We start from the raw sequence: 15938 nt of genomic DNA, 5'->3' as shown, positions 1-15938 counted from the left end.
AGGGTGTAAGTAACAGGTATAGGGAGTGTGTATGGGGAAGGGTGTAAGTAACGGGGTATAGGGAGTGTGTATGGGGAAGGGTGTAAGTAACGGGTATAGGGAGTGTGTATGGGGAAGGGTGTCAGTAACGGGTATAGGGAATGTGTATGGGGAAGGGTGTAAGTAACGGGTATAGGGAGTGTGTATGGGGAAGGATGTAAGTAACGGGTATATGGAGTGTGTATGGGGAAGGATGTAAGTAACGGGTATAGGGAGTGTGTATGGGGAAGGGTGTAAGTAACGGGTATAGGGAGTGTGTATAGAGAAGGGTGTAAGTAACGGGTATAGGGAGTGTGTATGGAGAAGGGTGTAAATAACGGGTATAGGGAGTGTGTATGGGGAAGGGTGTAAGTAACGGGTATAGGGAGTGTGTATGGGGAAGGGTGTAAGTAACAGGTATAGGGAGTGTGTATGGGGAAGGGTGTCAGTAACGGGTATAGGGAGTGTGTATTGGGAAGGATGTAAGTAACGGGTATAGGGAGTGTGTATGGGGAAGGGTGTAAGTAACAGGTATAGGGAATGTGTATGGGGAAGGGTGTAAGTAACGGGTATAGGGAGTGTGTATGGGGAAGGGTGTAAGTAACGGGTATAGGGAGTGTGTATGGAGAAGGGTGTAAGTAACGGGTATAGGGAGTGTGTATGGGGAAGGGTGTAAGTAACGGGTATAGGGAGTGTGTATGGGGAAGGGTGTCAGTAACGGGTATAGGGAGTGTGTATGGGGAAGGGTGTAATAACGGTATAGGGAGTGTGTATGGGGAAGGGTGTAAGTAACGGGTATAGGGAGTGTGTATGGAGAATGGTGTAAGTAACGGGTATAGGGAGTGTGTATGGGGAAGGTTGTGAGTAACGGGTATAGGGAGTGTGTATGGAGAAGGGTGTAAGTAACGGGTATAGGGAGTGTATATGGGGAAGGGTGTAAGTAACGGGTATAGGGAGTGTGTATGGGGAAGGGTGTAAGTAACGGGTATAGGGAGTGTGTATGGAGAAGGGTGTAAGTAACGGGTATAGGGAGTGTGTATGGGGAAGGGTGTAAGTAACGGGTATAGGGAGTGTGTATGGGGAAGGTATAAGTAACGGGTATAGGGGTGTGTATGGGGAAGGGTGTAAGTAACGGGTATAGGGAGTGGTGTATGGGGAAGGGTGTAAGTAACGGGTATAGGGAGTATTATTGGGGAAGGGTGTGTAAGTAACGGGTATAGGGAGTGTGTATGGGAGAAGGGTGTAAGTAACAGGTATAGGGAATGTGTATGGGGAAAGGGTGTAAGTACGGGTTATAGGGAGTGGTGTATGGTGAAGGGTGTAAGTAAACGGGTATAGGAAGTGTGTATGGAGAAGGGTGTAAGTAACGGGTATAGGGAGTGTGGTATGGTGAAGGGGTGTAAGTAACGGGGTATAGGGGAGTGTGTATGGGGAATGGTGTCAGTAACGGGTATAGGGAGTGGTGTATGGGGAAGGGTGTAATAACGGGTAGATGGAATTGTGTATGGGGAAGGGTGTAAGTAACGGGTATAGGGAGTGTGTATGGAGAATGGTGTAAGTAACGGGTATAGGGAGTGTGTATGGGGAAGGTTGTGAGTAACGGGTATAGGGAGTGTGTATGGAGAAGGGTGTAAGTAACGGGTATAGGGAGTGTATATGGGGAAGGGTGTAAGTAACGGGTATAGGGAGTGTGTATGGAATAGGGTGTAAGTAACGGGTATAGGGAGTGTGTATGGAGAAGGGTGTAAGTAACGGGTATAGGGAGTGTGTATGGGGAAGGGTGTAAGTAACGGGTATAGGGAGTGTGTATGGGGAAGGGTATAAGTAACGGGTATAGGGCGTGTGTATGGGGAAGGGTGTAAGTAACGGGTATAGGGAGTGTGTATGGGGAAGGGTGTAAGTAACGGGTATAGGGAGTATGTATGGGGAAGGGTGTAAGTAACGGGTATAGGGAGTGTGTATGGGGAAGGGTGTCAGTAACGGGTATAGGGAGTGTGTATAGAGAAGGGTGTAAGTAACGGGTATAGGGAGTGTGTATGGAGAAGGGTGTAAGAGATGGACATAGTGAGTGCGGAGAAGTTTGTGTCATTAGTGCAAATTAAGAGATGATTTTTTTTTTGAACTTTTATTGATACTTCCGCTCGGTACGCGTTATTTATTTTCAAAATAAGTATTTCTAAGTTAAACTTGTACCTCATCTGCCTGTATTGAATTTGTTCGGTCCATGGCGTGTGGTGTAATTTAAAGAAACTATTTTGCCAAGTAATGGGAGAGCCATTTTTGAGAGAACAAGACCGTGTTTTATATAGTTCCGTCGATTAGACGCCATTATGAAGACCTCGGCAGTTTCCAATTACTTGTTGTGCTGCTATTGAATAACTACAACCAATTTGTTTGTAAGATTGATCTGAGGGTGGTATAGCGTTGATATAACGTGTTATAAGACCTCTTGTGATCCCCTCGCGATGGTCGGCGATGGGCATAGCGATAGGCTCGTTCGGATCCAATTGCCATGAAACTTTGTACTTACTCATAACAATCAACTCTCGAACGAGTTCGTTACATAAGGTCAAAACTGATGCCACTAGGTGTTACTTTCAATAGATTCCCGATGTCCTCGCTTTACATACTTCAGTAATGATGAAATTGTGCTGAAACTTCAAATACTTACTCATATCCATCATATCTTGTACGAGTTAACATTTCAAACCTTGAGTCAAATTTGAGGTCCAACAACCTAAATGTTTGAAGACCATACTCAGTGGACTTCATTAATTGCCTGAGTGTCCTGAAACTCCATACACTTGCAGTATTTGCAGTTCCGTCTCCTGTGATTCAAAATGAGGTCAGTCTTACTATAAATAGATTTGGTAGCCTGTGCGCTACCAGCTTCATTAATAATCAGATTGTTCTGTAACTTATCTTACCCACAGATATACTTTCTTGTTATGATGTTGATCAGTGTTTCCCAAGTGGAATCTACAGTTCTTCATCTTTTGTTGCGTATTGGTCAATGTTGGAGAGCGAGGAGATTTGTGTCGCTCGAGATGCTCGTTAAAAATAGGGTTATGAATAACTATTCAGCAAACTTGGCAATAGTTATCACCATATAAACCCATACAATGTCTTTACTGTCACCCCTTGTTAATGTCAAGTCTAGTCACTGTGTTAATATTAAGTGTCGTCACTCTGGGCTATTAAGTGTCGTCACTCTGGGCTATTAAGTCTAGTCACTTTGGGCTAATATTAAGTCTAGTCACTTTGGGCTAATATTAAGTCTAGTCATTTTGGGCTATATTAAGTCTAGTCACTCTAGGCTAATATTAGGTCTAGTCACTCTAGGCTTATATTAAGTCTGGTCTCTCTGGGTTAATATTAAGTCTGGGCAATGTAATCACATTTTATTCAGTTAGAATCTATCAATCAGTTATGTTTGGTTAGTTTCGGAACATTTTGTTCTCATTGAATTTCCTACCAGGTCCCGATAGGGACTGGGTCGCCCCGTAATCCTCTACCGTCCCGATAGGGACTGGGTCACCCCGTCCTTCCGTCCTGATAGGGACTGGGTCGCCCCGTAATCCTCTACCGTCCCGATAGGGACTGGGTCACCCCGTCCTTCCGTCCTGATAGGGACTGGGTCGCCCCGTAATCCTCTCCCGTCCCGATAGGGACTGTGTCGCCCCGTCCTCCCGTCCCGATAGGGACTGTGTCGCCCCGTAATCCTCTCCCGTCCCGATATAGACTGTGTCGCCCCGTCCTCCGGTCCCGATAGGGACTGTGTCGCCCCGATCTCCCGTCCCGATAGGGACTGTGTCGCCCCGTAATCCTCTACCGTCCCGATAGGGACTGTGTCACCCCGTCCTCCCGTCCCGATAGGGACTGTGTCGCCCCGTCCTCCCGTCCCGATAGGGACTGTGTCGCCCCGATCTCCCGTCCCGATAGGGTTTGTGTCGCCCCGTCCTTCCGTCCCGATAGGGACTGTGTCGCCCCGTAATCCTCTCCCGTCCCGATAGGGACTGTGTCACCCGTCCTCCCGTCCCGATAGGGACTGTGTCGCCCCGATCTCCCGTCCCGATAGGGACTGGGTCGCCCCGTCCTCCCGTCCCGATAGGGATTGTGTCGCCCCGTAATCCTCTCCCGTCCTGATAGGGACTGTGTCGCCCCGATCTCCCGTCCGATAGGGACTGTGTCGCCCCGATCTCCCGTCCCGATAGGGACTGTGTCGCCCCGTCCTCCCGTCCCGATAGGGACTGTGTCACCCGTCCTCCCGTCCCGATAGGGACTGTGTCGCCCTGATCTCCCGTCCCGATAGGGACTGTGTCACCCCGTAATCCTCTACCGTCCCGATAGGGACTGTGTCGCCCCGTAATCCTCTACCGTCCCGATAGGGACTGTGTCGCCCCGATCTCCCGTCCCGATAGGGACTGTGTCGCCCCGATCTCCCGTCCCGATAGGGACTGTGTCGCCCCCATCTCCCGTCCCGATAGGGACTGTGTCGCCCCGATCTCCCGTCCCGATAGGGAAAGTGTCGCCCCGTCCTCTACCGTCCCGATAGGGACTGTGTCGCCCCGTCCTCTACCGTCCCGATAGGGACTGTGTCTCCCCGATCACCCGTCCCGATAGGGACTGTGTCGCCCCGATCTCCCGTCCCGATAGGGACTGTGTCGCCCCGATCTCCCGTCCCGATAGGGACTGTGTCGCCCCGATCTCCCGTCCCGATAGGGACTGTGTCGTCCCGTCCTCCCGTCCCGATAGGGACTGTGTCGCCCCGTCCTTCCGTCCTGATAGGGACTGTGTCACCCCGATCTCCCGTCCCGATAGGGACTGTGTCGCCCCGATCTCCCGCCCCGATAGGGACTGTGTCGCTCCGATCTCCCGTCCCGATAGGGACTGTGTCGCCCCGATCTGCCGTCCCGATAGGGACTGTGTCGCCCTATGTCCCGCCCCGATAGAGACTGTGTCACCCCGTCCTCCCGTCCCGATAGGGACTGTGTCGCTCCGATCTCCCGTCCCGATAGGGTTTGTGTCGCCCCGATCTGCCGTCCTGATATACCTTTTCTATATAGTCCTCAGTCACATCTCTATTTAACATCAGTTCAGTAGAGTCTTCCTCACCATTCCTCCTCCACATCTTACCATCTCGATTACATCTCCCATTGTCATTTCTGACCTAATACATATCCCTGGGTTGTTATCTCCGTTCCCTACAACGTACTCTTTGACTGTGCCTCATCAAGTTCATCCTTCTCGAACAGCATACACCAACGACGTTTCATCAAACCTCCATTTCTGTCCCCCACAACACACACATCCTGACCTTTCAACATTTTACATTACAAATAATGACAAGAGTTAGTCCTATTACTTTTTTTTTTTTTTAAGCTGACCCATCAGAGGATGATAAATACGTAATTCTTCCGAACCTTCTACGCCAAGCCTATTTCTTCGAACAAATCGGATTCGGTCTTCCAAGAGAAGAAATTGTAAGAGTATCGATTGCCATGCGTGACATCGTTGAGCAATGGCCGATCGAGAACATCCGGTTCTGGGGGAAGATCTTCGGCATACATCAGAATTACTATGTAGTGGAGACCGAGTTCCAAGAAGGTGACTACGAGAGTGACACAAGCGATCTAGGATTGGAGGAAGATATCGCAGACGAAGGGGTATGTCCAGTAGTTCGATAAATTAAGAGCTTGCCTGTTAAAATACTTCCTTTGAAGTGTTTCCGTTACATTTCGTTTGACTTTATAATAATTTAATCCATGAACTGAAAACAAAACAAAGTTTAATTTTGTAATCAATAAATCATTCAAACAGCCAATACTCAGGTAGGTCGATACTAGCATTGTAAACTTTTAATCTGGATATTTACCGTTGGTAGCTGAAGATTGTATATGTATTTACCGTGGGTAACTAAAGTTTGTATATGTATTTACCGGGGGTAACATAAGTTTGTAGATTGTATATGTATTTACCGTGGGTAACTAAAGTTTGTATATGTATTTCATTTCTTACCAACAGACAACAGACAGTTTATTTGATGGTAAGTTGACGTGTGTCCGTGTATACTATGGTAAGATAAAGAATGAGGACTTCCTTATCCAACAAGGTTGACACAAACGTTAATTCCAGACAGCTTGTTTGATGGTAAGTTGCCGTAACACATTCTAATTAACATTTATGATGGCGACAGACTGTCTTTATGACAGTAGGTTGACATCGGTCTGTATCATAGTAGGTTAAGGAGAGTCTGTATGACAGTAGGTTGACATCGGCCTGTATCATAGTAGGTTAAGGAGAGTCTTTATGACAGTAGGTTGACATCGGCCTGTATCATAGTAGGTTAAGGAGAGTCTTTATGACAGTAGGTTGACATCGGCCTGTATGGTGGTAGGTTAAGGAGAGTCTGTATGACAGTAGGTTGACATCGGCCTGTATCATAGTAGGTTAAGGAGAGTCTTTATGACAGTAGGTTGACATCAGTCTGTATGGTGGTAGGTTGACATCAGAGTGCATGGTGACAGGTTGACATCAGTCTGTGTGGTGACAGGTTGACATCAGTCTGTGTGGTGGTAGGTTGACATCAGTCTGTATGGTGGTAGGTTGACATCAGAGTGTGTGGTGGTAGGTTGACCTCAGTCTGTATTGTGGTTGGTTGACATCAGAGTGTGTGGTGGTTGGTTGACATCAGTCTGTATGGTGGTAGGTTGACATCAGTCTGTATGGTGGTAGGTTGACATCAGAGTGTGTGGTGACAGGTTGACATCAGTCTGTGTGGTGGTAGGTTGACATCAGTCTGTATTGTGGTAGGTTGACATCAGTCTGTATTGTGGTTGGTTGACATCAGTCTGTATTGTGGTTGGTTGACATCAACCTGTGTGGTGACAGGTTGACATCAGTATGTGTGGTGGTAGGTTGACATCAGCCTGTATGGTGGTAGGTTGACATCAGTCTGTATGGTGGTAGGTTGACATCAGCCTGTATTGTGGTAGGTTGACATCAGCCTGTATGATGGTAGGTTGACATCAGTCTTTATGGTGGTAGGTTGACATCAGCCTGTATTGTGGTAGGTTGACATCAACCTGTGTGGTGATAGGTTGACATCAGTCTGTGTGGTGGTAGGTTGACATCAGTCTGTATGGTGGTAGGTTGACATCAGCCTGTATTGTGGTAGGTTGACATCAGAGTGTATGGTGGTAGGTTGACATCAGCCTGTGTGGTGACAGGTTGACATCAGTCTGTATGATGGTAGGTTGACATCAGCCTGTGTGGTGACAGGTTGACCTCAGTCTGTATGATGGTAGGTTGACATCAGCCTGTGTGGTGACAGGTTGACATCAGAGTGTATGGTGACAGTTTGACATCAGCCTGCATGGTGGTAGGTTGACATCAGCCTGTGTGGTGACAGGTTGACATCAGTCTGAATTGTGGTAGGTTGACATCAGTCTGTATTGGGGTTGGTTGACATCAGTCTGTATTGTGATAGGTTGACATCAGCCTGTATGGTGGTAGGTTGACATCAGTCTGTATTGTGATAGGTTGACATCAGTCTGTATTGTGGTAGGTTGACATCAGTCTATATGGTGGGTGGTTGACACCAGAGTGTGTGGTGGTAGGTTGACATAAGCCTGTATGATGGTAGGTTGACATCAGCCTGTATGATGGTAGGTTGACATCAGCCTGTATGGTGGTAGGTTGACATCAGTCTGTGTGGTTGGTTGACATCAGCCTGTATTGTGGTAGGTGGACATCAGCCTGTGTGGTGACAGGTTGACATCAGTCTGTGTGATGATAGGTTGACATCCGTCTGTATGGTGGTAGGTTGACATCAGCCTGTAAGGTGGTAGGTTGACATCAGTCTGTATTGTGGTTGGTTGACATCAGTCTGTATTGTGGTAGGTTGACATCAGCCTGTATGATGGTAGGTTGACATCAGCCTGTATGATGGTAGGTTGACATCAGTCTATATGGTGGTAGGTTGACATCAGTCTGTATTGTGGTTGGTTGACATCAGTCTGTATTGTGGAAGGATGGTATCAGCCTGTATGATGGTAGGTTGACATCAGTCTCTGTGGTGGTAGGTTGACATCAGTCTGTATTGTGGTTGGTTGACATCAGTCTGTATTGTGGTAGGTTGACATCAGTCTGTATTGTGGTTGGTTGACATCAGTCTGTATTGTGGTTGGTTGACATCAGTCTGTATTGTGGAAGGATGGTATCAGCCTGTATTGTGGTAGGTTGACATCAGTCTCTGTGGTGGTAGGTTGACATCAGCCTGTATGGTGGTTGGTTGACATCAGTCTGTGTGGTGGTAGGTTGACATCAGTCTGTATGGTAGTATGTTGACATCAGTCTCTGTGGTGGTAGGTTGACATCAGTCTGTATGGTGGTTGGTTGACATCAGTCTGTATGGTGACAGGTTGACATCAGTCTGTATGGTGGTAGGTTGACATCAGCCTGTATGATGGTAGGATGGTATCAGCCTGTATGATGGTAGGTTGACATCAGCCTGTATGATGGTAGGATGGTATCAGCCTGTATGATGGTAGGTTGACATCAGCCTGTATGATGGTAGGTTGACATCAGCCTGTATGATGGTAGGATGGTATCAGCCTGTATGATGGTAGGTTGACATCAGCCTGTATGATGGTAGGATGGTATCAGCCTGTATGGTGGTAGGTTGACATCAGCCTGTATGATGGTAGGATGGTATCAGCCTGTATGATGGTAGGTTGACATCAGCCTGTATGATGGTAGGTTGACATCAGCCTGTATGATGGTAGGATGGTATCAGCCTGTATGATGGTAGGTTGACATCAGCCTGTATGATGGTAGGTTGACATCAGCCTGTATGATGGTAGGATGGTATCAGCCTGTATGGTGGTAGGTTGGCATCAGCCTGTATGATGGTAGGTTGACATCAGCCTGTATGATGGTAGGATGGTATCAGCCTGTATGGTGGTAGGTTGACATCAGCCTGTATGATGGTAGGTTGACATCAGCCTGTATGATGGTAGGATGGTATCAGCCTGTATGGTGGTAGGATGACATCAGCCTGTATGACACTAGATGGACAACTGTCTGTGTTGCGGTCGGCTGACGACAGATCAGCTGTTAAATAGATAACGTTAGGTATAACAATACAAGTTGAAAGCAGACATAAGGATTTATCCCACGAATGATTTTCAACATGAACACGTGAATATGGAGTTTGTTTAAGATCAGTTGAATTTATCGTTTTAATGTTATTGATTATGCGTTTCACAGTATAAGGGCGTCGACAGTTAAACGAATTTAGAAACGCAATTCTCGTTTAAACTTTAACTTGCATGTGCCTGTCTACAGTTGTCTTGGATTGATCATTCAATAATTCCATATTACCAACACCTAGGGAGAAGACATTGGCAGTGGCAGGCCGGTAGTTTTATATAGGCGCGGTTTATTACGACTTCAAATGCAATACTTTAATAGAATATTTACAAGCTACCACAATCGATTAATCAGCTTCCCCCTTGTGATGTTGTTGACAATATTGGTTTGACTTAGAAGTGTAATTGTGTGCCGTGTTGCCGTTGATTGTTTGTATATACTTGTAAGTATATTTCCATTTCAGAGCTATCTACATCCGATGACATCAAACCAACATATAAGCCAAATCCAAAAATCCCGTGTGAAGCTTTAGGAACCGGTCTTAATAAGAAGATCTACTTTGTATGTTCCGAACGTAAGCTTACTTTTGAATGACCTCCTATATATATGACACTCGGCTAACATAAAGCACCGTACCAATTCTCACATGCTTTACATGAACGTGAAGGAATGAGAATTTCGAACTAAGATAAAGCCATACCAGTCTGACATTTTATTAACTCTACATGTCCTCGCTTCCGGCATGGTAGTAAAGGTTGACGGAGCGAGGTACAATTAAATGATAATTTGGTATTCGGCCCTTACCAGACACCATAGCAAACACTCTTTCATTAAAATGTGCTACTTGTCTACTTATTGGGTGAGAGAATGAGCCAGGACGTAGGGACACTTCTGATTAGTGGCGACACTCGAGAGAATATAAATAACATACTCCAGTCTGATTGCTATAACTTGTAATTATTGGGGATGAATAGGAGGGATGCTGAGAGAGGCTTGGGAACCAAAACATACTTGGTTACCATGGGTAATAACGCTGTAATGATTTTATGACAGACGGCATTACCAATGATGTAGATTGTCAATTGTTGAAGACAGGTCGTATAGATATAAATCAGTTTATCATCTGGTATTCCCCTACTCCCATCCCCACGATATGGCAATGTAGTGCTTGATATCTGGTAGCCAATCATACTCCATCCGGTCAGCAGGTCAAAGGTCATTTAAGAGTGGGGTTTTAAGTGATATGATAGTACCAGAAATGACAATACGTTAAGAACATTTCGTTACTTTAACCTTATGACAAGATATACTTCCGGGTCGGGTGGTATAGAAATAAATCCGGATAGTTTGATATTGTCCTTCACTACACGGGATATAGATGGGTATATGCGCGCGTAATAAGAAGCCAGTTGAGAAGACACCACAGCCTGTTTACATGTTATGAGAAGTTTATAGATAAGACACTATAGCCTGTTTACATGTTATGAGAAGTTAATAGATAAGACACCACAGCCTGTTTACATGTTATGAGAAGTTTATAGATAAGACACTACAAACCTGTTTACATGTTATGAGAAGTTTATAGATAAGACACCACAGCCTGTTTACATGTTATGAGAAGTTTATAGATAAGACACCACAGCCTGTTTACATGTTATGAGAAGTTTATAGATAAGACACTATAGCCTGTTTACATGTTATGAGAAGTTTATAGATAAGACACCACAGCCTGTTTACATGTTATGAGAAGTTTAGAAGTAAGACACCACAGCCTGTTTACATGTTATGAGAAGTTTATAGATAAGACACCACAGCCTGTTTACATGTTATGAGAAGTTTATAGATAAGACACTACAAGCCTGTTTACATGTTATGAGAAGTTTAGAAGTAAGACACTATAGCATGTTTACATGTTATGAGAAGTTTATAGATAAGACACGCCGCCTGTTTACATGTTATGAGAAGTTTATAGATAAGACACGCCGCCTGTTTACATGTTATGAGAAGTTTAGAAGTAAGACCCCATCGCCTGTTTACATGTTATGAGAAGTTTAGAAGTAAGACCCCATCGCCTGTTTACATGTTATGAGAAGTTTAGAAGTAAGACACCACAGCCTGTTTACATGTTATGAGAAGTTTATAGATAAGACACTATAGCCTGTTTACATGTTATGAGAAGTTTATAGATAAGACACCATAGCCTGTTTACATGTTATGAGAGGTTTAGAAGTAAGACACTATAGCCTGTTTACATGTTATGAGAAGTTTATAGATAAGACACTATAGCCTGTTTACATGTTATGAGAAGTTTATAGATAAGACACTATAGTCTGTTTACATGTTATGAGAAGTTTAGAAGTAAGACACTACAGTCTGTTTACATGTTATGAGAAGTTTAGAAGTAAGACACCATAGCATGTTTATATGTTATGAGAAGTTTATAGATAAGACACCACAGTCTGTTTATATGTTATGAGAAGTTTAGAAGTAAGACACTATAGTCTGTTTACATGTTATGAGAAGTTTACAGATAAGACACTATAGCCTGTTTACATGTTATGAGAAGTTTAGGATTAGACACTATAGCCTGTTTACATGTTATGAGAAGTTTATAGATAAGACACCACAGCCTGTTTATATGTTATGAGAAGTTTATAGATAAGACACTACAGTCTGTTTACATGTTATGAGAAGTTTAGAAGTAAGACACTACAGTCTGTTTACATGTTATGAGAAGTTTAGAAGTAAGACACCATAGCATGTTTATATGTTATGAGAAGTTTATAGATAAGACACTATAGCCTGTTTATATGTTATGAGAAGTTTAGAAGTAAGACACCACAGCCTGTTTACATGTTATGAGAAGTTTATAGATAAGACACTACAGTCTGTTTACATGTTATGAGAAGTTTATAGATAAGACACCATATCCTGTTTACATGTTATGAGAAGTTTATAGATAAGACACCATAGCCTGTTTATATGTTATGAGAAGTTTATAGATAAGACACCAAAGCCTGTTTACATGTTATGAGAAGTTTAGAAGTAAGACACTATAGTCTGTTTACATGTTATGAGAAGTTTACAGATAAGACACTATAGCCTGTTTACATGTTATGAGAAGTTTAGGATTAGACACTATAGCCTGTTTATATGTTATGAGAAGTTTATAGATAAGACACTACAGTCTGTTTACATGTTATGAGAAGTTTAGAAGTAAGACACTACAGTCTGTTTACATGTTATGAGAAGTTTAGAAGTAAGACACCATAGCATGTTTATATGTTATGAGAAGTTTATAGATAAGACACTATAGCCTGTTTATATGTTATGAGAAGTTTAGAAGTAAGACACCACAGCCTGTTTACATGTTATGAGAAGTTTATAGATAAGACACTACAGTCTGTTTACATGTTATGAGAAGTTTATAGATAAGACACCATATCCTGTTTACATGTTATGAGAAGTTTATAGATAAGACACCATAGCCTGTTTATATGTTATGAGAAGTTTATAGATAAGACACCAAAGCCTGTTTACATGTTATGAGAAGTTTAGAAGTAAGACACTATAGTCTGTTTACATGTTATGAGAAGTTTAGAAGTAAGACACCATAGCCTGTTTACATGTTATGAGAAGTTTAGAAGTAAGACACTATAGTCTGTTAACATGTCAATTGTTCCATGTATTCTGTCATTGGTTACACATGTCCTATGTACGGGACAGTGGTTTGTACAAAGTTCACGTGATCCATGTGTTGTTGTCTCCTTCTCGATATTAAGCGATGGTTATATTCATTTGAATGACGTCATCACACATGGGGTCGTTGCTACAGAGAACACACTGCTTTTTAACGGCCAAAGCCCATCTCAATACGAATAGAGAAATGGGCCTAAATAATAGATGAGGGTCGCATTGAGAAGACGCCTGAGTTCTTTTTTGCAATATAAAATTTCGTTCATAAGAGGCAATGCTATTAGGAGTCCAAGCTTCATTTCGTGCCGACTGTTTCATGCGATCGAGGGTGTAAAATTCCAATTACAGAGTCGGTTATAGTTTCTGTCTACAGATCAAATGTGAACTTTGGTGTATTTTGAAATATTGGTTGATTTTGACAGCTGGATTACCCTGGGAGAGATTGCCTCATATCACTCCAGCACAGGTGGTGGCAGCACGGCAAATCCGGCGGTACTTCACCGGCACACTGGATGATCCGGTAGGTGGCAAGCAGTGTCTGCGAGCGTCTTGACCCATGGGGACACTCGTCACATCTCGACAGATTCCGTGCATACATTAATAGATGCCGGAATCAGCCGAGGTTAGCCGAATGCAATGGGGACTGGTTTATGCCCAATACCTAATAACTAAAATTAGCAAATGTGCTTGCTCTTAGTCCAAATATACCTAAAAAGTGTGTAGACCATTTTAGTGGACTACAATCTATTCAAATATACATGTACCTTAAAAATCAATAGACTATTTGGGAGACTAATTCGAAACGTATACAAAATGTTTTTTCTATGTTTTTTGAAAATTCCATAGGACTGTGAGCGTAAACATCATATTGTCATCAGGGAGTCTTTCTGATATGAAGATAAACATTTTGTCTGTTTTGATTATTGATATGAGCAAAAACTCATGATGAATCAAGCCTCTATGCAGTATTTTACAGTTCGCGTAACTTTGCGAAGGATTCACAGTTGTTTATGAATTCATGTCTATGAATTGTGTAGCTTAAAGACACAACTAATCATCTGTGAACATGATGGCCCGCCATCTTGAAAAGACCGTTCTGTAACGGGTATACGATAGTGATCAATGCTACTTCTGTTTTTCTAGTTGAATATTCGCACAAGTGAGAAAGTCTATGTATTGTATTATACTCAATATCGTCTTTGTCAGAAAGTCTATATATAGAGGATATTGAATGGTTCCCCGTTTAATATAACATATATTTCACGAGTATGACAGAATATCGATATTTTCACGAGTGTGAAGCACGAGTGAAAAATATCGTAATATTCTGTCATACGAGTGAAATATATGTTATATTTAACGGGAAACCATTCAATTTTCTTTTTATTGCATTTCATAAACTTAAAAACAAAATTTTAAAAATCGAAAAATTAATAGTCAAAAAGTGCGGGAATCAGTAATGACGTCATCTCTTTGTGACGTTACTCAACGTCAACATGACGGCGCCATTTTGAAATGGCTGATCAGCGCAATGTAAGCGTTTTCTGCTGTTATCGGAGAATCTGTGCATGATTAACTAGCGTCAAGTGAGTATTTAGTCAAAAACTAGTCAGAATATTTCAGAAATACAGCAAAATAACCAATTTATCTATCTCCGCTTCGATTGGAAAAATCGGCAAATTTCAACGAGGTGAATACAAAGGTCCGCTGTGATTGATCAAAACCGGAAAACTGATATTTTCACTGCAAAACTTATATTTTCACTGTTAAATCTTATATTTTCACTGCTCATCGCTGCAGTGAAAATATAAGTTTTATTAGTGTCATCAATCTCTATATTTCACTGGCAAAAATGCAATAAACTGTATTATAAGCTTACCCCCAGATCGTCTATGTGAGGAAGGCTATGTACTGTATTATACCCCCAGATCGTCTATGTGAGGAAGGCTATGTACTGTATTATACCCCCAGATCGTCTATGTGAGGAAGGCTATGTACTGTATTATACCCACAGATCGTCTATGTGAGGAAGGCCATGTACTGTATTATACCCCCAGATCGTCCATGTGATGAAGGCTATGTACTGTATTATACCCCCAGATCGTCTATGTGAGGAAGGCTGTGTACTGTATTATACCCCCAGATCGTCTATGTAAGGAAGGCTATGTACTGTATTATACCCCCAGATCGTCTATGTGAGGAAGGCTATGTACTGTATTATACCCCCAGATCGTCTATGTGAGGAAGGCTATGTACTGTATTATACCCCCAGATCGTCTATGTGAGGAAGGCTATGTACTGTATTATACCCCCAGATCGTCTATGTGAGGAAGGCTATGTACTGTATTATACCCCCAGATCGTCCGTATGAGGAAGGCTATGTACTGTATTATACCCCCAGATCGTCTATGTGAGGAAGGTTATGTACTGTATTATACCCCCAGATCGTCTATGTGAGGAAGGCTATGTACTGTATTATACCCCCAGATCGTCTATGTGAGGAAGGCTATGTACTGTATTATACCCCAGATCGTCTATGTGAGGAAGGCTATGTACTGTATTATACCCCCAGATCGTCTATGTGAGGAAGGCTGTGTACTGTATTATACCCCCAGATCGTCTATGTGAGGAAGGCTATGTACTGTATTATACCCCCAGATCGTCCATGTGAGGAAGGCTATGTACTGTATTATACCCCCAGATCGTCTATGTGAGGAAGGCTACGTACTGTATTATACCCCCAGATCGTCTATGTGAGGAAGGTAATGTACTGTATTATACCCCCAGATCGTCTATGTTAGGAAGGCTATGTACTGTATTATACCCCCAGATCGTCCGTATGAGGAAGGCTATGTACTGTATTATACCCCCAGATCGTCTATGTGAGGAAGGCTGTGTACTGTATTATACCCCCAGATCGTCTATGTGAGGAAGGCTATGTACTGTATTATACCCCCAGATCGTCCATGTGAGGAAGGCTATGTACTGTATTATACCCCCAGATCGTCTATGTGAGGAAGGCTACGTACTGTATTATACCCCCAGATCGTCTATGTGAGGAAGGTAATGTA

At 43.2% G+C, this 15938-nt stretch overlaps 1 protein-coding gene across 2 annotated transcripts in view; it reads left to right on the top strand.

Annotated features, from left to right (window-relative positions):
• Window positions 1–15938, top strand: part of LOC117316883 (radial spoke head protein 6 homolog A-like) — a 39655-nt gene that overhangs the window by 6917 nt on the left and 16800 nt on the right. For both annotated transcript variants that reach the window (XM_033871677.1, XM_033871671.1), the window contains exons 4-7: window positions 5401–5684; window positions 6043–6064; window positions 9635–9745; window positions 13290–13387. In XM_033871677.1, coding sequence (XP_033727568.1) covers window positions 5401–5684; window positions 6043–6064; window positions 9635–9745; window positions 13290–13387 — 515 coding nt within the window. The remainder of the gene's footprint in view (window positions 1–5400; window positions 5685–6042; window positions 6065–9634; window positions 9746–13289; window positions 13388–15938) is intronic.

Source organism: Pecten maximus, chromosome 2, assembly GCF_902652985.1.
Source record: "Pecten maximus chromosome 2, xPecMax1.1, whole genome shotgun sequence".
NCBI classification, from domain to species: Eukaryota; Metazoa; Mollusca; class Bivalvia; order Pectinida; family Pectinidae; genus Pecten; species Pecten maximus.
This window is presented reverse-complemented; position numbering and strand designations above follow the sequence as displayed.